Source organism: Peromyscus eremicus, chromosome 7 (genome assembly GCF_949786415.1).
Source record: "Peromyscus eremicus chromosome 7, PerEre_H2_v1, whole genome shotgun sequence".
NCBI classification, from domain to species: Eukaryota; Metazoa; Chordata; class Mammalia; order Rodentia; family Cricetidae; genus Peromyscus; species Peromyscus eremicus.
Window position 1 is genome coordinate 47,695,745 of NC_081422.1, and position 23,389 is coordinate 47,719,133.

General features: G+C 37.0%; 1 protein-coding gene across 1 annotated transcript in view; it reads right to left on the reverse strand.

Moving 5' to 3' along the window:
• The window catches only part of Ddx10 (DEAD-box helicase 10), a 171,263-nt gene that overhangs the window by 123,478 nt on the left and 24,396 nt on the right, over window positions 1–23,389 (reverse strand). Inside the window, exons 8-13 of the mRNA XM_059267888.1 lie at window positions 19,499–19,661; window positions 17,553–17,637; window positions 9,304–9,405; window positions 5,720–5,807; window positions 3,226–3,314; window positions 109–580 (exon numbers count right to left, since the gene is read on the reverse strand). Coding sequence (XP_059123871.1) covers window positions 109–580; window positions 3,226–3,314; window positions 5,720–5,807; window positions 9,304–9,405; window positions 17,553–17,637; window positions 19,499–19,661 — 999 coding nt within the window. The remainder of the gene's footprint in view (window positions 1–108; window positions 581–3,225; window positions 3,315–5,719; window positions 5,808–9,303; window positions 9,406–17,552; window positions 17,638–19,498; window positions 19,662–23,389) is intronic.

Sequence of the window (23,389 nt, forward strand, 5' to 3'; positions counted from 1 at the left end):
GACACATACCCTAAGCTCCTCTTAGTTGTTACTTTTCATGACTTTCCAAAGGCTACAATTAGTACAAAGTAAAAAGGCAAGAAAGGACTCCATTCCGAGTAAACTTACCGACAATGCTTCATTCTCTTTAAGATCCAACCCAAACACATCACGCCGCTTCACTGTGAGGAAATCAGCATCGGGCCCATCTTCCTCCTCATCATCTCTGTCTAGGAACTGCACAGGAGCTTCCTTGACCTCCTTCTGTTCCTCCTCAACACTGAGATCAGGTTCAGTGTGAGGCTCTCTTGCTTTTCCCAGCTGCTCTTCCATTTCCTCATCTGCTGTATCTTCGTCCTGATCTTCACTATCACCACTGGCCAAGCTGTGTTCTGTCTCTTCTAGTCTTTTTCCACTTTTGTGAAGGATGGACATTTTCTCACTGAAATAAGCTCGAAATTCTTCTACTTCATCACTGGTGAGGGAGGGAGCCCTGGGTTGAATTGCTTCGGTGACTTGATTCCTTACCAATCCTTTGGTGGGCTGCTTCTCCACTTTCTGAAGAAATCTTACCCGTGGTGCCACAGCAAGACCAAGAGACCTTCAGAAATGGAAGTGATAGTGTGTTTGTGGTGTTATGGAAGTTTCTCTACAGCACAGATCTATTTCCATGGCTTTTTTTTTTAACCATTCCTCTAAGACCCATCAATTCTGACAGATTAAATGATCCAAAATAAAGCCAAAATGTACTAAGTACCTGCCCAGAAAATGTTTTAGACACCTAGCTTTGCTTCAAGAGAGTTGATATGGTATTTAAAAAAAAAAAAAAAAAAAAAAAGGCATTGAAATAAAAATAAGATGGTCACAGTTCACATACTAGACCCAATTTCCAATTCAACTCTCAGCCTCCTCACAACACATAATAACACCTACCACGTCTACCTCACAGGTGCTTTGAAGTCCCAAATAACTAACTGTACAAAGAGGTACTTTGCAAAACGTAAGTTACTACATAAACTGTAAAGGGCATGACTGAGGAATGGCAAAACAGTTACTCTCAAAAAGTAGAGAGCAGACTACATATATCATCTCCCCTACCTCAAATCCCAATTCTGAAACAGAATATGGTATAATCACTGCTACAAAAACATAATTTTCTTTTTAAAAAAGCTAAAAGGGGGAAATCTTGGGAGTTTTGTTTTGGTTTTGTTTTGGGTTTTTTATTTGTTTGTTTTATTTTATTTTGTTTTATTTGTTTTTTTACCTAAGAGCAAGATGTTGGATGTTTCCTTCCAGGATCAAAACTAACAATTTTTACTAAAATCCCACTGGTGGGTAGAAATACAACTTTTAAAAAGTTGTTAAGCCAGATGTGGTGACACACCCCTTTACTCTTTAATCTCAGCACTTGGGAGGCTGAGGCAGGTAGATCTCTGTGAGTCAGAGGACAGCTCCGGGCCTGCCAAGGCTCCACACAGAGAAAAGCCTCCAAATAAATAAATAAATGGCAGCTTTATCCACTGTTTTATATATACATATATATGTATATATAAAATATTCACAATAGAAACTACTGAATTATTTGAATTATTGAAAAAAAATAAACTCAGAAATAGAACTGCTGAGATTCAAAATGCACAGCTCTGTCATTTACTAGCTGTATAGTCTCAAGAATATTCCCCTTTTCTAGGCAGTTTTCTTATCTGCAAAATGGAATGACTGAGAATGCCTACCTAATAGAGTTGATATAAAAAGTTAATAAATAAATACAATACAGTGAAAGTAATAAATAGGCAACTGTGGCCCTTTCTGTCATTACTACCATCATGATATGAAGAGTTAGGACAGTGAGTTTATATACACCAAAGGATTTCTTATACTATAGTACAGTGACATGGTTTTCAGGAACTAAAACCTGAATTCCTTGAAGACAAGAGTATATATACACATATAATCCTATCATTGAATGTAATGACCTACATATAGTGGGCACTCAAAGTATTTCCCTAGAACATTTTTTAACCTTGTATCTTACAGACATAGCAATTGTTTTAGTTATCATGAGCTTCTAAAGGAAATCCTACACCTCAAAAAAATTATACATCTGAGTATCAATATAAATTAAAAACAGTTAAACTACACTGATAAACTTAGACTTAACATAGTTGTTTGCCTTCTATAAACATCACCAAGAGCAAGTCATCAACAACAAACACAACATTTACTAGTTTGTTGCAACAAAACAGTTTCTAAATATGAGCCTGCGGAATTCAAAACCTACGTCCATCATTTGTGAATATTCCAGCTGCAGCAACCAGAAAAAACACACTGAACTTCACACTAAATACAAAAGTACCTAAAAATCCTAATCTTTGGATCATATTTTAAAAATAATGAAACTAGGAACTAGTAAATGAACATGGGGAAACAAAAACCTGTTTTGCATGGCACATGGTTTTCCATCCATTACTAAAGTAGTAATGCTATCTAACACTGTTTTACACTGCTATCTAACAAAAGGGTTTTAAAACATTACAACTGACATATTATGTTATATTAAATGTATATGCTAACACAGAAAATAGCAGCTTACTTGGGTCCAATTTTTTGTTATGAGGGGGAAGTGGAATGGATACGAACATTCTCAAGTATGAAATCCTCAAATAAAACCTTTTTAAATTTTCTTTGTTAAACTCAATTTAAAAGTAAAGTCACACAAATTCCTAGAAAGCAAGCCAAGAATTCAGACCTTACCTAAAACGTATTTTATCTTGGAAACCTAAGATAAGCATTAAAGTATAATGAAGCTCAAGGGTACTTCTAAAGATTTGGTCAATGCATTTCCCAGAGACAGGATTCCCTCAAAGAGAGCTGATTCTTCCTTTATATGTTAAAAAGTTATTTTTGTTTTTGTAATCTCACAACTATTCAAACAAAACCAGTTAGTCATTCCACACATTTGGCAACCTGAGTCACTAAATTTTGCAACATCTTGCAACTGTTACTTCAAGTAAACATTATAAGAGATAAAGACTGAAAAAATAAACAAACCTTATAAATATGAACCTCCTGACAATAAGAACTAAAATACTGGTTAAATTTCCAAGAGTTAATTTAATATACTTCTCTGCAAATTCTCAACAGACTGTTCTACAGTAAAGTACAAGTGGTCTAAACTAAAACTCTTAGAGGAAACACTAGAGACAATCCCTCTAGCTTTATTACAGCTATGTTATCAATACTTACAGTGCATATTCAGTAAGAGGTAACTTGCTCACATTAAATACTTCTTTATCCTTCATAAGATATACTGAACGTATGTAGGAGACAAAACACTGTAAAATAAAAAGTACAATGCAATACAAGTTAAATATTAAGCTAAAACCAAAATAGAAAACTAAGAGATAAACTCAGTAGTAGTGAAAAAATACAAAACACATCAACACAACCCTATTTTGCATACACAGAAAATAAACTGCTACAACTGTAATATTAGAAGATTCTGTATTTTATTCCATCAATCCAACACACTACAAAAGATTACCTTAGCTGGGCATGGTGGTGCATTGCCTGTAATTCCAGCACTCGGGAGGTAGAGGCAGACATTGGAAATTTAAGGCCAGGCAGAGCTACATGAAATCTTACCTCAAAGGAGAAAATTCCTCAACTTTCCAAAAAGCTACTGAATATTAATTAGCACTACTTAATTATAATAAAGTACAGTAGAGCAACACAGGCAATAGAGTAATACAGATAGAGTATCTGTACTGATTACACATGTTATTAGCTGAGCAAATGTCATCATTTTTCTAAATTGCAATTTTCTTATCAAAAATACCTTCTAAGTGTTATGACAATGAGGAATTCATATAGAACACTCAATATCTTCTGATATATACAAGATGCAAATAAATGTTTTTCGTTGCTAATATTACCTTGAATAGTCAAAAGACAATTTTTTTCAACAAACTAAAATTTCACTGTGAGCCAAGTTTTGACAAAAAAGTTGTTTTCTTTTTTATTATAATTTCAAATAATTTACCATCATCTTGGAATTTTTACTTCCACTTTTTTTTAATAAAACTATGCTCATGACACGGCTATGTCATCCTGATCCTATCAGTCTGTAAAATAAATAGATAATAAAGTATTTTTCTTTAACGACAGTTTGTATAGGGCTGAGAGATGACTCAGCAAAGTACTGACCAGCCAAGCCTGAGAACTTGAATTTGAATGCCCAGCATTCACCTTAAAAGGCTGGGCATGAAGAATGTGCAGCAATCCCAGTACTGGAACCCAGTAACAGAAGGATTCCTGCAACATGCAGCCCAGATAGTCAAAGTCTAGCTAGATGCATAGCTCCAGGTACAATAAGAGGCCTTATCTCAAAAAACACCCAGAATTGACCTCTGGCCTCCACACACGTCCATACACATGTATGCACACCTACATACAAATGCACACACAAGAATACATACAGTATACAGATATAAATTTTATAAAGTATATTTAATCCTTCTGTCCATATTTCTTAAACTTCACATTTTCTTCTGTATTTCTATGTTTACACTAATCTTTTCTACCCAACTAATCTCCCAACAAACCATTTTCTGTCTCCAAAGGCATTAACAATGAATGGTGATAGGTCAAAGGTATTTTCCCCAGCAATCATCCACAAGAAATAATATCATGTGCTTATAGGGTTAGTTCCAGCCAGATTAATCATAATCTAGAAAGTCACTGAAACCAGATAGCCTGATGGTGCTGGGAACACAGCCATTCTGCTAAACCATGTAGGCACCAATAAGTCACATCGCTTATTTCAGCATACTAGTCTATAGTTTTTGTTCTAGAAGGCTCATTTTCTATATGTTCAAACCAGTAAAACTATATCCTTTCAGGCACGCCTTTAATCCCAGCACTTGGGAGGCAGAGGCAGGTGAATCTCTGGAGTTCGAGGCCAGCCTGGGCTACAGAGTGAGTTCCAGGAAAGGCACAAAGCTACACAGAGAAACCCTGTCTTGAAAAAAACAAAAAAACAAAAAAATCCTCTCAGCATTTTCTATTTCCTGAACCAATAATCAAATGACCTGCTAGTCATGTCATACATCACAACATTACCAGCATTTTCAGTATCAGGTGGTTTTTAATTTCTAACATTTCTCCTCACAAATAAATAATCTGAAGATTGATTAGTCTGACTTGGCCATTCCAGACTGTACACACATTTCAAAATGTCAGATGTACGTCATTTTTAAAAAAATGTCAGTATAGGCAATTTCCTACTAAGACTTTTTTAGTTCAGAATAGCAATTCAAGAACATTAAGTCATATTAGCAGATTCAAATTTCATTGTTGAAGATAATTTGTAAGAACTCTATGTCATCTAGAAATCTAGCTTAATACAAGACAATATTAATCTCTCCATCAGAAAATGCAATCAGAACTTATAACAATTTCAGTGAAAAAATAAGAAGTTAAGTTTATCAAGTATACTAGATGCCAGGCTGCTTCAAACCTAAAAATCATCTTAGAATTTCCCCTGTGTCTCTAATAAGATTATGCACAGGTAAATTTTAAGAAACACTTTTTAAAATTAAGAAGTAATCTATGTAAAAACTCCATTACTTAAACCTTTTAGCTATGAACATGCAACATAGTAACAGCAGAAACTGATAAAATATAATTTAATTATATAAATCCATTCTAAAAACAAATCTTGAATTCAAAGATGACTTACCCTTTGAGCTCTTTCTTTTAAATCTTGATCTTGGGCTAAAAACGATTCTAATTTTTTCTGAACATCAATAAGTTTTTCTGGATTGATTCTTTTTAATAAAAAAAAATAACAATTAAACTAAAAATCAATCTCAATTTTAAAAACAGGAATAATACACAGCATTTTCTTACTCCCCCTCAACTGGATTTTTGAGTGTTTAACATTATTTCTCATCTATGGACCAAGAATAACACAGGGAAAAGAAAATGACAGGACAGTAGATTTCTCCAAACAAATGATGAGTAAGAGAGTTTATCTATACTAATGCCATTATTACCATTGGTTACTTCTTAATTCTATAAAGTTAGAAAGTAGATTCCCATAGGACCTAAATTAATGAAATGAAATTCAATGTCATTTTTGCAAATGCCCCTGCTTTAAATCAAATATGTAAAATCAATTTCAAGTAATTAAGACATAAAAACGTTTACCTATTTAAAATTAGACATATAAGAAACATCAAATTTTGCTCAACTATGCAATAGCAAAGAATGAAAGGATCTACATTTCACAAGAAACTCCATTTGATTTCCTAACTTCAAACTGAATTATTACATTACTCCAATGTTAGAGTAGCAACAGGCAAACAATGAGTATAGATAGAGTTGTTTTTCCTTTATTAATAGAGAAACTTTTCAAAACATACAAAGCTACTCAGCTCAACAATTTAATTCATGATCAATTTTTATCTTCTATATCCTATATCTAATAGTTGAAATTACTTTTAGGCAAATCAAACTGTTTTTCAATGTCTCCAATACAAGAAAGACTGATGGATTCTACTATGCCCAATGTATACAACCTCATGAGAGGAGATTATGATCCTTTGAAATAAAGAACCCACAAAATCATTTCATTCAAGGGGTATCATCCTTTCAATCTCCAATGCTCCTTAAAACTAAGAAATTCTTTCTCTTAATTTTCTCTGCTGTATTCTACAAAATTGTTTTAATATACATCCTTTTTTTAAAGGCATCAGGACTGCGGAGATGATTCAGTTGATAAAGTGCCTGCCATACATGTATGAGGACCTAAGTTCAGCACTGTGGCACTGAGGCACTGCAGCATGTGTCTGCAACCTCAGCCCTTTGGGGAGGATGTAGAGAAACTGGAGACAGGGAGAACCCTGGAGCTCATTGGCTCAGCTGCCAGGCTAGCCAGTGATAAGCTTCAGGTTCAGAGAGAGACCCTGCCTCAAAAATAAAGATGGAGAGTAGTCAAGAAAAGACACTCAGTTTGACCTCATGCCTCCACAGGAACAGAGACATATATGTACAGGCATACATGTAAATACTACAAATATACCACACACATACACAACAATAACAACACATACACAAACAGGTTTCTTTTTAATATTTTCAAAAAAAGGCAACTGAAGCCAAATGTGGTAGTAAATGCCTACAATCTCAGCATTTGGGAAGTGGAGACCACCTAAGCTACACAGTACATTTGAAGGTAGCCTGGGCTACAAGAGACCCTATCTCAATCAATCAATGAACCAATCATTCAACCAATAAATAACTCTTTACCATTACCATGTTTGTTTCAACATTCATTCAATAGGTACATTAATATAATTTATCACTTCAATACATACAAAAGTAAGTAATAAAATCTAAGTTATCTATAAACTAGAAATAGAAAACTTCAAAATAAGGAATATCTTCTCTTGGAAAAATAAAGACTAGAGCTAATATCATCCTTAGTATAAGTGAGAACCTTCCAGTTTTCCCACTAAAATCAAGAACAAAGCAAGGGGTGTTGGAGAAATGGCTCAGTAGCTAGCCATTCTTCTAGAGGGCCTGGGTTCAATTCTCAGCACCCACATGGCAGCTCACAACTATCTGTAGCTCCAGACAAAAAGGATCTGACATCCTCTTTCGACTCCCACTAGCACCAGAAACAGAGTACAAAGGACATACATGCAAGCAACATAGCCATGCACATAAAATGATAAGGGAAAAGAACAAAGCGGGGAACTCTGCTTTTCAATGCAGTAAAACCAAAAGAAGAAAATTACAAGCACACTGATTGGAGGAAAAAAATAAAACTATGCTTGTTTGAAGGTGAAATGATGATCTACTTGGAAAATCAAAAGAAAGGAACAAAATGCTCCTGGAAACTATTAAAAATTATAACAAGGCTTCAGAATGCAAATATACCAAAGGCTAAGAAAGTATGAACAATATCTACATAAAGAAAACCACAAAACTCCGATGAAGGAAATCAAAGAATAATCTTAATTTTTCAGTTTCAGGGAAATTCAATCTTGTCAAGGTTCCCATCTATTTCTCATTTGATCTGCAGATTCAATGTAATACCAATACAAATACCAGCCAGTTATTTTATGGGTATCTATAAACTGATTCCAAACACAAGCTGCCAGGCTGCCAGGTTCCAACCTCAAGACTAAGTACAAAGCTGTAATAATCATCACAGTACAGTAATTGCCAAAAGAACAAATCAAGGAGAATAGAGTCCCGAAATACAGCCACGTGTATAGTCAACAGATCTTTGAGAAAGGAACTACAGCAACATAAAGAAACAAAATTAGTCTTTCTAATAAATATTAGAACTGGATGTGTAAACACATGAATCCTGGCACATACATAAAAAAAAATTCAACATGAATCATAGGTATAACTATAAAGCAGAAAGGGGCTCAGGAGATGGCTAAATGGGCAAAGTAGTATACAAGCAGGAACAGCTGAGTCTGGATCTCCAGCACCAACCTGATAAAATGGACATGGTCATGCACACCTGAAGCCCAGCACTGCAATCTGAGGGATGGAATGGGGGAAGGGACAGACAGATCGTAGGAGCTTGCCAGGCAGCCAGGGTCAGTGAGAGACCTCATCTCAGAGAGTAAGGTAAGAAAGCATTTGAAAAAGGCATCTTGACATCCACCTCTAGTGGACACACACAAAATTTCTAGCAAAGACCACAGGAGAAAATTGAGATGGTCTCGAATATGGTAATGACATTAAATGCAGTATTAAAAGGCTAATTCATGAAAACAGTTCATTGACTAGAGCAGACTTCACTAAAATTGGGAGCATGAAGTTCAGGCAGTCTTCCTCTGCTCCCTAGACTACCACCAGATGAACAGCTCTGCTCTACCACACCTCCTTGACATAACAACATAACCTCGGAAGCCAAGAGCCGAACTCCTTCCTTCCTTTAAGGTGGATCTCTCAGATACTAATCACAGTGACACCAAGAGCAAGCTTCATATGAACTAGGGACTCAGAGTGACACGGATATGTCAATGAACTCATAAATTGCAACAAAACAGCAATCTGCTGGCTGCTGTCACTAGGATGTACACGTGTGGGCACATGTGGAGCAGCTATACTTTCCTTCCAATCTGCTGTCAGCATAAAATTTCTTCTCCTAAGATTTTGTTAAAGTATTTTTCCCCTCTATATTAGAAGCCAGATGGTCGAATAGATGAGGAGGAAGAAGGAAGGAAGTGTAGGCAATAAGCACAGTGGCATCATGTTCTCATGCCTAACAGCAGCACAGGAACAGCTAGCTCTTACTTGATCTCCTTCACAGGTACTTTCTTCTGGAGAAGCTGCTGCACCATCCCTTGTTCTTCTGAGGGTAGTAAAATTAATAAAGCTTCGCCATCCTCTTTGTATCTAAACAAAATAAATTTAAAATATATCAATACAATCTTCATTTTACTATTTTGACAGTAAGATGAGTAGATGACATGAAATCAAGTTCACTTAATTAGTAAATGCTAGAAAAACCCGCTTTTAATCTTCTGTGATGTCAGAAAAGCAGGACTCTAGCTGCCTTATATCAAATTTCAATCACCTGCTACAATTCCCACTGCCTTTAAGGCTGTACTTCGAAAGTAAAGCCAGCATCTAAAAAATAAGCAATTAAGCAGAATTCGTCTTTTGAGAAGGGGGTCTCAATATCGCAGGCCAGGATGTCACTGCTTTTGTTTGTAGCCCAGGCTGGCCTCCGGCAACAACAGGCCCAACTCCAAAGGGCATATTTTAAAATAGGTCCATACAAATATATCAAGGAGACTGCTTCTACCCAAATCTCAAGAGTATTATGACAAAACTGCTGACTAAACATGGCAGCGAAATATGCTGAAGAATCAGTTTGTTGGGAACACTGACTGACATACACACCTGTAATTTCTGAACACAGGAGGCTAAGGCAGAGGAACTGCCGCAGATTCAAGGCAGGGGTGTGCTACACAGCAAAACTCTGTCTCAGAAAACCAAAATATGTAAACCAATTCATCTTCCTACGGATTTTACTGATACCTTTAGAATAAAACTTTTCAGGTCAATTTAAAAAATGGGCCTACTCAGGTAAAAACCTCCAATCCTTATAACTGCCATACCGTAGCTTCAGAAATCTGTGCTGACACAGGTCCAAGCCCTCCAAAAGTACTGAAGCTGCTTGTGCTGCTTGAACACAGTTTACTAACACCACAGTGCCCGCTGGTCCACATAAGCAACAAAATAGAATCAAATGGGATATTTAGGAATTGTTTAGATACACAGAAGAAAACATAATCTCAAGGCATTCTTTACACGCATGCTATAAAATCTAAGGGGCACATGTTTATAACTAAGCAAATAACTACTTACTGAGAGGCCAGGACTCAGGAATAAACCAAACAAAAAGAAGCAAGGTCCTGTCTTCAAGCAATGTAACACTCATCCTAAGAAGACACGACAAACACATACAAGCCCAAGATTCAGGATGACAAGCAAAGAATGACAAAGGACAGCCACAGGCAACAAGCACCACCAACTCAGAAGTGGAGAACAATATTGACAAGTGCCAGAGAAAAAATATGACAGCAGATGGAATTTCAGGTAGGTCTTCAAGGGAGACAGAAAGGAGCCTAAGGTGTTCTAAAAGAATGCTGTGTCATGGTAGAAGAAACCAGACAGCACAAGACTGATTCAGTAAAAAGAGACCTAAAAAAAGGGAAAGTCCACAGTTGGAATACAAAATGAACAGCAGGGAAGATGACTTAAAAAGGTACATTCGAGCCTGATTTGCACTACCCTGAATGCTTCTCCAAGTCTGTAACACTGTCTGCAGATAGTATTTTATCTCCAAATGTTGAAAGAAAAACTGGCTTTAACAACTTACCTAAGAGATGGTACTGTACTTTTATTGTGAAAACTAAAGGAAAGCGTTTTATCTTACATATTAATTTTAAAATTCAATTTAATAAGGAAAAATATACCTTGTATGTACAGACTGAAAAAGATTAAAACATACCAAAGTGTTAAGCTATCTCATTATAGATAATTTGTTAATTTTTTAAAATCATATTAATATGCCCGGTAGTAAGATGGTGAGAAAACAGACATTCTGCAGATTATTAAAAAAGCTGAATGCCTATATGAACAGATATTAAAAAATTAGTAGTAAATCCCAGCACTCAGGAGGCACAGGCAGGCAGATTTGTGTGAGTTCAAGACCAGCCTGGTCTATAGAATGAGTTCCAGGACAGCCAAGGCTACATAGAGAAACCCTATCTTAAAAAACAAAACAAAAAAAATCAGTAATACAGGATTTTGATTACTAACATAGAAGAAGCTCTAAGAACATGACAGAGAATTCTACCTAATAGTCTAGATATTAAGAAGACTGTCCAGAAATAATGACACCTTAAATGAACCTTGAAGAATCAGCAGCCAGTCTAACATTAAAGGTAGAAACAGAAAGGACAGTCAAATTTTGCAAGGAAAAAGGTAGTATTTCAAAAATAAAGGAATACTTGAATATTTTTGTCTTCACACTTATTTAATTTTCTTGTAAACAGAGGAAATATGAATATATAAATACTCCTTTATCTAATTACCTGTTTGGAACTAAAAAAAACTAGTTGTAAGTACCTTCCTCATTGTTTAAATGCAAAATTGTATGACTCAAAGTTATTCATCTTCATACACTACAAAAAAAATGAGTTTAAAACATTCTCCTTTAGCCATTAGACTAAACCACACATGATGGCAGAAGTTATTAGCATATAAAATAAGGTGACACCCTGACCAAATAAGATAGATGACAGACATCACAGCTGCTATGTCTGTTCTCTGAGGACAGGTCAAAAGTCAGAAGACAGCCAGGTCGTGGTGGGGCACACCTTTAATCCAGCCCTCGGGCGGCAGAGCAGGCAGATCTCTGAGTTCCAGGACAGCTAGGGCTACACAGAGAAACCCTGCCTCTAAACCAAGAGAAGTTGGAGAGCAAGCTGAGGGGTGGCACGAGGGAACACAGAAAAAGCACCACATGCTTTGCTGAGCAGTATGAGGGCAGACGAGTTCAGATACCCTTTTCACATCCAGGTAAAAAGCTAGACCTAACCATGCATGCCCATAACTCAAGTGCTGGGAAGAAGGGGAAACAGGAGAACCTCTTGGGCTTGCTGACCACCAATTTAGAAAAAAACTTTATAATACAATCTAGTAATGAGAAAAGTAAAGAAGAAAAAGAAAACCAACTAATCACTCTAACATATCTAAATGTGATAGATGATACAGAAAGAGAAGGGTGCAAAGGAGTGGCTTGATGAGGACATCAGAAAGAGCCACAAAGATAACTGGGAAAAAGGCAACCGTATGTCTAGCAAATATAAACAGCAGCAAAACCTGGAACAAGGAGATAAATACACACATACATAAGGCAAGTGCATGGGCCTGTCACTGACTTAACTGAGAAGCCCTCACAGGAGAGAATTTGACTTGTGTTTTAATAGCTCACTCTGCCTGCTGGATTGAGGAGAACAAGAGCAGAGGAAGTGCCTGAGACATGGCCAGCTCCTAAGCAGTATCAGACCCTCACTTGCCTCTGTGACTCTACCAGCTGTATCATCCCAGCTCTTCAATGCTGCAATTACAAGGATTTACTCTGCCCTTCATTAAGTTTTTAAAATCCAGTTGTCAACATAGGCAGAAAACCATATAAGGAAGCAATTTCCTCCTAGAAAGAAAGAGACTCAGTAGAACTTTAAAATTCCCAGCTAAGTGAATTTTTTAAGAATAGGAAATTTCATGTGAAAATACTGTTCTTATCACATATCTAATAACATTAATTAACATTAGACTTAATTCTTGGGAAAATTGTCTTTTCTCTATTATTTCAGTTTGCAAAAAGCTAAGGACTCTTTAAAAATTTCTCATTGATTCCGTAAACTAAGAACATTTTCTGCAAACCATGAACCCTTCCCAATTTAGGAATTTTAACTAGTTTACACAGCTTCATACCTGCTGTCAAGATGTAGACCAAAGACATATGAAATGCAAAAGCTTGGCTCTGCTGTCCCCTAGTGGAATCACATCTTACTATCTAAATTAACTCAAAATTTTGAGAACTACAAACAAGGCGAAAATGACTGAATTGAAATACAGCTAAAATGGTACTTCCTCTCAGTACTCTAGAACAGAAAAAGGTACATATAAACTCCCATCTTCTATCCTAGCCTCCCTACTACCTACAAACAAAAGGCTTATCTGGTGTGTGCCTACTTTCTAATTACAAATCTTCTGTGTTTTCAACTGCAAATTTTTATTTAAAATAAAAGTCAGGCTTTTGAAAACCAAAACTGCAAGCCTTAAAGACAATTGCTTTTAAGTAGCAAAATGTACCTCAGGACATATCACAAAAAAACCATCTTCACTCACTTGTCTCAAAAAGGACATCATTTTGTTAATTAAGTGAATTAGGGAAATTTTTCTTTGCTATAGATCCAAAGAATTTATTAAAGATCAAAGAATCCAGTAAAATAATAAATGCTCAGAGGCAATAAACACCTGAATCGCCCTTTATTTTTCCTTGGTAAAGCACATATTCTCCAACTTCAGCAATTTTTCTAACAAAATCACTTTTTTTTTTTTTCTCGAGACAGGGTTTCTCTGTGTAGTTTTGGTGTCTGTCCTAGATCTCACTCTGTAGACCAGGCTGACCTGCCTGGCTCTACCTCCCAAGTATTGGGATTAAAGGTGTGCACCACTACCACCCGGCCACAAAATCATTTTTTTATATTTATATATGAATGTTCAATTCCAAAAGCAAACACTTTCTGGCAACCTGGTTTTAATTACAGCCTAACACGGGATTCTAATTAGTTTCAATTTTTAATTTAGCCTTTATTCAACCCAATTACTCAGTCTCATGGCCCAGGAAGCTTTTTCATTATCTCTAAACCCATTAACAGCCATTTCAGTCCACCAGAGAAAAAAGGAAACAACATATGCTAACCTTTTCACTGACCATACATCTGAAATAGTCAATTTAGAATATGTTGTTGATGTACGAAGGGTCAGACTTCTACTTTAAAAGTTAATGACTGTGTTAAAAAAACACATTAAAATAGTCTTTAAGGCCGGGCGGTGGTGGCGCACGCCTTTAATCCCAGCACTCGGGAGGCAGAGCCAGGCGGATCTCTGTGAGTTCGAGGCCAGCCTGGACTACCAAGTGAGTTCCAGGAAAGGCGCAAAGCTACACAGAGAAACCCTGTCTCGAAAAACCAAAAAAAAAAAAAAAAAAAAAAAAAGTCTTTAAAATAGTATTCTCAGAGAGAGAGAAAGAAAATAGTATTCTCTCTGACTCAGCATTTCAGTGCTGTCCTAAATCTTCAGCTCCACAACCATCAAGACCCAATTTAATGCTCACCATAGCATGTTCAACTATACTGTACCAACTTCTCCAAAACTGAAAACCTGGAAGACTTACCTTTTTTTGAACCATTTATTGATATACTGAAATGCTCATTAATCTCACATAGATTTCAAAATACTGCTAAATATATCCTATGAAGGAATCAGTGTCTACTTTCCACACCACACAACTGTCACAGGTAAAAGGCCTGTAAGCCATCTTCTAGTCTAATATTTTTGCAAGACACCATATACAACCATTACTAGCCAACAGAACAACAAAAATGCATGTGCATGGGTGCATGCACCAAATTTTTACAAACTATATGTTTACTAAAGGGAATTAAGTCATCAGGGGAAAGGTTTTTATCACCAGCTTCCACTAAGACTTCTCAAAAGATCTCACTGTGAAAAGTAATCCAAATGTGAACCTAGAATAGTAGGGTACACCTTCTTAGGAAACTGAAAACAGGGCTGGTGAGATGGTTTATGGGTAAAGGCACCTGCCGCCAAAGCCTGGAAAGCTGAGCTTAGTCCCTGGAACTCAAGTGAAAGGGGAAAAGGAGAACTGATTCCCAAAATCATCCTCTGACCTCCAGGCATGGCATGTGTACTCACACATACATCAAGCGCTTACACACTTGCACACACAATAATAGTAACTAAAACACAACAGTTTTGTGTCCCCAAGAGAAAACGAATTTTAGAGGCTAGTCTGTCTCACTGCAATGATACCTTCTACAGAACTCAGTCTCAACTCTTACCTCTTGTTTAAAATATATCATTAATTCCAATTCAGAGACTTCTTTTGTACCTTCTAGCATATCAACATACTTTAAAATATGCTTGCCATTATACTACTGTATAAAGAAATACATCTGAGTATATTTTTATTATAGTCATGTTGGATGGTGACCCATGGTGTAAATTCAAATCAGAAAACACTTAGACACTCTTAACAGTCTATGAAAATTAGGAAATAAGAAAGGAGACATTCTACTTATTAGGCTGTAGGAAACCATAAAAAACTACTTACTTCAGCTGAAAAAAAAAGTCTCTACATACAAAAATATCTATTATTTTCTTCAAAGTTAGCTAAAAACAATGTGAAGGAAGGGAGGAAAGGAAGGCAAAGTCTGCAAAGAAGGAAGGATGGGAGGAAGGTAAGAGAGAGTAAAAAAGAGGAGAGAGTCTCGGAGAGAGGAAGGAAGAGGGGGAAGGAGTGGGCACAGACCAGGTAGAAAGATGAAGCTGGTTAGAGAAACAGTCTCTGGCCCTTACACCCAAGAATCCTCTCATCCCTGGGAAAGCCTTGAAATCAGAAGCAGATGCTGGTCCAGTGAGATCAACACTAAAATCCATCGAAGTACCAAATTACACCGTTTTGATGGCAAGGAAATCAGTAAGAAAATATACACCAAAGAAACAGTCCACCTATAGCTAATCATAATTAACATGACTTTATTATAATTAATATTTATGCTATTTACAATCCCTAACCATAATAAATACCGTATTACAACAATTTTACTGAAAGGTTATTCATCGGTTTTCCATTTTTTGTTGTTCTCTATATGTTGAATGTGCATGTTTCATGTGAGTGTGTAATGTAAAGGCCAGAGACCGCTGTTAGTGTCTTCCCCACCTGCTCTCCATCTCATTTTTGAGACCCTCTCTCACTGAACCTGGAACTCATCTACTCAGCTAGACTAGCTGACCAATGAGTTCCACGGATCTACCTGTCTCTACCAACAGCCCTGGGAATACAGATGCATGTCACTTTCCAAGTGTTTGTACATGGGTACCAGTGATTCAAACTCAGGTCCTCATACGTGCATGGCAAATACTACAGACCTCACAGATGCTAGGACAAGAAGTCTTCCACTGAACTATATTGTCAGTCCTCTTTTAACTTCTTTCTAAAGCAAGGTCTAAATTGCCTAGCTTGCCTTAAGCTTACTCTGAAGCGCAGGCAAGCCTTGAACTTTAAGACCCATCTGTCTCAGCCTTCCAATCTCAGCTGAGAGCCACCACATCCAGATTTCATTTCTCTACTTTCTTAAGATCAATTTCTGAACAAAGAAGTATTAAGGCAAAAAGAAGTACTCTAAGGCTTTTAAGAAGCATTACCAAATGAGACTCGAAAGAGGTTAGCCATTTATAATTCTACAAGTTTACTGTAATCTCAATAGTACTAACATATTACATAATCCTTTTTATTCATTTAGATCCATTTGTAATTTAGCTCAAAATAACTGAGACTTCGTTTTATGTTTCAAACATTTTCCCCACAGCTCTGTAGCCTGCATAAGGTGCTTCAACTTAGAATATTAAAAAAAAGAGAGAGAAACAAACAAATGAAAAAAGTCAGTGGGAGGGGCCTTTAAATCTTAATCAGAAAAGGAAATCTGTGACTCCTACCAACCCTGTCCCTGACTAAACCCAATACCACAGAAATTAAGAGTACAACCTAGACTAGAGAAGTCAGACTGTCTGGTTCAAATCTATGCTCTTTGTATCTTCAAACATATTGTATTACTGCTTAAACACTTGATTTCTTCATATGAAAACAGAGACTCATGAAGATTCAATGAGATGATGCTCAGTGAGCAGTTCTTAGAAAAGTTTAGAAGGGTAAATTAAAACAAAACACTAAAACTTCATGGACTGTTCTCAGCTACAACAGCCTTCAGGCTATAATTTTTTTTTTATTTGTTTGATTATTTTGCATGCGTGTGTGAGAAAGAAAGCGAGAATGCCAGTCTTTGTGGAGGTCAGAAGACAACATTGTGGAGGTGGTTCTCATCTTCCCCCTGGTAAGGAAGAGGCTCTCTTGTTTCTGCTGACGCATTGTTACTCCAAGCTACCTGGTTTGCAAGCATCTGAACAAACCAGCTAGCCATCTTCCCATAGGAATACAGAGGTGAGGACCCAGGGATCAAACTCAGGTTAGGCTTCCATGGCAATCACTTTTATCCACTGAGCCATCTCCCTAGTCCTATCAGAAAGTTATTGACTCACAACAAAACACCAGCACTCACATACCTAATTGTTCCATTCTTTGTTTATCTACAGCTGGAGCAGAAGCAAGCTTTGTTATGAAACAGTACAAAAGCAAAGAAATGGGCCAGAACACCTACCTGGCAGTTCTACCAGCTCTGTGAATATACGTGTTAACATCCTCTGGACAATCAAACTGAAGAACCCAATTCACAGCTGGAAAATCTACACAGAAGAAATAAGAAGGAAAAAAAAATTTCAATATCTAGCCTGCTGTACTAGAGTTATTTTACAGTATTGTGTGCCAAGATTTCCTATCACATCTCACTAACAAAACTTTATTAAAAATAAAATTGGTTGTATTAACCAAGAAATTATAAACATTTGTCTACTTTGACAAAGTGAACTAAAATTACATCGCTTCTTTCTGAAACAGAAGAGACGGTGCTTTGTGACGACAATGAAGTGCCCTGATATTTAATGACCTAAAGCATCATTCATCATAGGGTCCCAGTAAACTGGTTTCTGGGTCTGAGGACATGGTTTAGTTTGGCAAAGTACCTGTCACTCAAACATGAGGATCTTAATTTGGATTCCCATTACTCATATTAATAAAAATGTTTTAAGTCAGGAATAGAAGCCCTTTCCTCTTAACGCCAGCACCGGGGAGGCAGGGATAAGAAGATATTTGCTGGCTAGCTGTTTTAACAGATTCTGTGAACTACAAATTCAGTGAGCTACTATATATCAAAAAATAAGGTGGAAAGCATAAAAGAATCGCCTCTAGCCTCCACATTCTTTGCACACACATGAACATATACAAGGACACACAGACACAAAAAATAATAAAAATAAGTAAGATTTTAAAATTTTTAATTTTTTTTTAATTCACATAAAGCTTTACTTTTCTGGCTAGTCCTACCTCCAAATAAACTGATAAGCAATTATACACCCTATATTTCTGAATACTACAAGTTTTATTTCATTTTCAAAGAAGCCTGTTCTCAATTTCTCAGAACTAACTCTACTCACTTATAGGGTTTGCTACAAGGATTTCTAATGATAACAAGAAAAATTATTTTTGCCTGATATTTTTTCAGTTTTTTAAGACAAAATTTCTCTGTGTAGCCCTGGCTGTCCTGGAACTCGCTCTGTAGACCAGGCTGGCCTCAAACTTAGAGATCAGTCTATGTCTGCCTCCCAAGTGCACAGACAACCAGCACCTGGCATTACTATTTTTAAATAATAAAAAAAGTGATTTTTCAACAAAAAAAGAAAGAAAGAAAGAAAGGAAGGAAGGAAAGAAGGAAGGAAGGAAGGAAGGAAGGAAGGAAGGAAGGAAGGAAGGAAGAAAGGAAGGAAGAAAGGAAGAAGAAAAATCACTCTAAGAGGCCCAAAATGACAAAGACAACCACTTAAAAATAGTATTTTTCAGCTGTAAGTGGCTATACACACCTTCAATCCCAGCACTTGGGATTTCTGTGATTTGAGGCCAATCCAGTCTACAAAGCTAGTTCTAGACCAGCTAGAACTACAGAGTGAGACCCTATCTCAAAAGACAGTAACTGCTGAAGTAGGGTGGTGTGGTGACCTACTGTGTATGTATGCTTATGACAGACCATAATTAATTACACAGTAAGTGGCTGAGGAATTCACGTTACTAGCTCTCTATCGCCTCCACCTCACCCTACCCACAAGTTACAAGGTGCATGTCACCACAGTACCTTTTTACAAGAAAATTAAAGTATGTTAAATACAGTGTCATTAAAAATCAGAATGACTGATCAAAAACTGGATTTCACTGATTTTTCTTGTTAAACTTCAGTTTTAAACTTTTAATCCTTTCATCTTCCTTTGATGACTACGGAGGCTCCTCAGGATTATGATTTAATTATCAGAAAACATAGCCAAGCTCATAAGAGATGCAAATACTACACAAAGTTTCACTGTCATCTCTCATGTTTATCAACTTACCAATTTACTAATGTCTCTCACAAGATCTGAGACTCAGAGTTCCAGAAAAACACCCTCTAAGTAAATATATTTGCCACGACCACAGAAATGACATTCCAGCTAGTTTGCTTACCCAATCCCCTGGCTGCAATGTCAGTAGCAAAAAGCACCGCAGCCCTCTTTCGGACAAACTCGTTGTAGACCTCCATTCTTCTCATCTGCTGCTGCCGGCCGTGGAGAGCAAGGATAGAGATGCCTGGGCGCAGCCGGCAGAACACCCTGTACAGGTACTGAACCTGGGCACAAGCAGAAGGGTAAGTAGGGTCCTCCGAATGGAGTACAAATTTCACCGTCAGTTTTTTAGAAAAAACATAATCGAGAATTAAAGTCTTGAAACATTTTTGCTTACATATTTTCTAAGAGAATTTTAATTTCAAAAAATTTTAAAAATCTCAATTACTAAAAATATAATTTGAAAAAAAGAAAAAATTGTTCTTATATTTTTAAGTCACCTAAATTCTTTCTAGTTTTGAATAGCTGTAAGAATATAACTTCTATAAAACTGTATTTTAAATTAAACAGTTTTATCATATACATATCCGGGAGATTCTAAATAGTAAAGCTATGGGAAACACGTGAAGAACTTTTAACAGAAGTAAGCTTTGTCTCCTTCCCTCCTGCAACTTTCCTTTCTATCTCTTGACCTCACAGAACTGCAACTTAGGTTTTAAGCTTGAAAGTCTTTTATTACATTGTAATTCACAAATTTCTACAACAAAATGTCCTCAAGTTGTACATTTATTTCCTATAGCAACAGGCTGTACTAGCCTTCTCCTCTGACTGAGCACTTAGCTGACCTCCTTCCTGAAAAGATAGGACTTAATAACTTAGACATAAACAAAATTTTGTTATAAATATATTTCAATGTATAGGCCTAAAGGAGTTAATCATTGTTTTAGTTTTATTTCTTTACTAGGTACTTATTACTAACTGAATACTGTTAGACTGCAGCAGAATTCAACATTATTTCTAACACATATTAAGAAAATTTCTTCACATAAATTAAAAAGAAAATGGACCCAAAGGAAAAAACTTTTTGAACTATAAAAATGCCAAAACCACAATAAAAGATGACTATAATGCAAAAACCCCTAAAATGTACAACTTCTTACTAGGTGTAAGTGTTTTCGCTTTACCAACAGCAAAACTCTATATTAGAACGCAGGTCTGCCCCTAAATACATAAACTGCATTACTTCTAAAGGGAATTATGTATCACCTTCCTTTTTGGACCAACCACTGCTGTTTTATTATTACTTCTATGTTCCTTAATACTCTAGAGCCAGGGAAGCTCTGATTCTAACACACTATACCAATAATATCAGGAATAATGGACTCGCGCCCTTTTATTGTCAAGATACACAAAGGGGCAACCATGAAAAGGGAGATGGTAAAGGCGAATCTGCAGGCCACAGATGCACTGAGGCAAGTTAGTTTTAAGAAAAACACATACAGAAATTCAGTTAAATTACTTCAAGAAAACTTTCTGCAATCTGACTCTCTTGAATGAAGAATGGGCTTCGATTCCTGTTCTTTAACAAGCCAGCTGAAGTGGAAGGAAGTGTGGCCTAAAACCTTATGGAGTCTAAGATTGGACTTCTCTAACAGAAAGGCATTAGAGGGTTTTAGGCAAATCAGTGACACATTCTAGTGGCCATTTCCCAAGGACTTCTGGCTAAAGTAGAAAATCTGAAAGAATGGGGAGAGCAAATAGGAGGCAAACAGAAAGTTAAGCATGGTCCAAACTGTACTGGAGCATGGGAGATGACGAGAAGGTATAAAGCTAAAGAATTACCAATAACATCACTATGGATGAAAAGACAGGAATTAAGGATTACAAAAATGGAGAAAAGTTGGGGGAAGCAGATCTAGGAACAGCAACTCTTACGTTGTTATTTGAGAGGTTTCTACATACAACTGGATAGTCTCAGCAGGGGAGCTCAGGAAAGAAATCAGGACTTGAAATGTAGATTCTGCAGTTGACAGCATACAGACTGCATTCACACCACAAAAGTCATAAGGTTACCCATAAAGCATACTAAGAAAAGGAGGCAGAAAAGAAATCAGATGTGCCGGGCGGTGGTGGCGCCCGCCTTTAATCCCAGCACTCGGGAGGCAGAGCCAGGTGGATCTCTGTGAGTTCGAGGCCAGCCTGGGCTACCAAGTGAGTTCCAGGAACGGCGCAAAGCTACACAGAGAAACCCTGTCTCGAAAAACCAAAAAAAAAAAAAAAAAGAAATCAGATGTACTCAAAATTCCAGCAAACAGAGGAAAAACTCAGCAAAAGTAGTTAAAATAGATCAAACAGCAGGGTAGAAGAAAGACAGGTTAATAATGGGTATACAGTCAAAATTTTGAGAGGAAATGCTTCTTTCTGCGAGGAAAAGTAAGATGAGAACTGAGAACTGAGCACAAACTGGAAAGTTGTATCCTTTAAGAGCTGACTGAATAGAGGGTTAAGAACAGAACAGAAGGTGAAGAAGTCAATTCAACTAGTAGGAATAAATCTTTAGGAGGTATTGCTGTGAAGTACAGAAAAAGGCAGGAACATTGGGTTTGCTTTTAATTCTTAGTATGGAAAATTATCAACAAAAGGTAGCGAGAAAAATGGGCCAGACAAAGAGACATTTGTGCAAAAGACAGCCTAGAACACACAGGGTTGGTCACTGGGATAGTGGATCTTGATTAGCAACTTGATTAGACGAAGAAGATTAATAAAGCACACCCCCGATACAGCTATGAGGGCTTTTCCAGACAGGACTACCCAAGAGGAGGGGACTAAATGTGGAGGGGCATCTGGAGCAGGCCTTTTTTCTCCGCTCCCTGGCCGCCATGACATGAGCTGCTCTGCTCAGTCATGCACACCCCCAGGACAAACTGAGACCTCTGACATCACGGTCTAAATTAATTCTTCCCTAAAGGCAATTCTATGAGGCATTCTGTCCTGTGGTAAAGTCTGACTGATACACTGACAGGCAAGCACAGACAACTAACTACTATGATGAGAAGAAAGACAGAGTTAGAATAAAAACAGCTCTGTATATTATTTCTTATTCTCTAGTACCAAACCCAACTCTTCCCTAGGAGGTATAAAACTCTGAAATATGTCCTAAGAATACCTGAAATCATTCTTTACACAGAAAAATTAAAGGCTTCATGGCACAGCCATATCTGAAAGAATGGCAGAAGTCATAGAGCCAGCACAGCTGCTTGACAAAGATCCAGCAGAGCTGAGCCACATGATGGCTGCCATGCCACCTTTGGTTTTCATCTCCACCTGTTACATACTTGGGGCACTTTTAATATTTGTACAATTTGGGGATGTTAGATTGATGGAAAATTCCTTATGAATCATTTATGCCTTCTCTCAGGAATGCTGCTTCTAAGCTTATCCAGGAAAGTCCTGAACATGCTATTCCCCCCACCCCACCACTTTGAGGGAGATATCCTTATCTACTTGAAGGTCTTCCTTACGCCTTGGAGGTTGTGACACATAAAGAAGCTAGAGGTCTCTTTATGAGGCTATGAGACATTCTTGAAACACCTGTCCCTCTACTTACACTGGAACAAGATATTCAAAACAAAGTAAACTTAAAAAGATCAACAAGATTCAGTGGGCTAGAGGAATTGTCCACAGTTCAAATTACAAGCCTCTTCCCACTATACACTCAGACAATTATGTGGCATGCAACTCCGCCCTACATAGAAACATATTGATGAGCAAAGTATGGAGTGGAAAGATGATGAAAGTATGAGATGTTAGGACCTCCCTCTCTTAGAAGTTAGCTCATATACAGCCACTATAACGTCATATGACCAAGGAACAACAGAATGCCAGGATTAGACATATAAACCAATTCCATAAAGATATAAATGTGAACATTGATTGTATTATGCCAGAATTTGAATAACTGAAGCAGCTTTAGCCTGAGGATTTTTCCTGGGCACTCTGACCACTAAGAGTT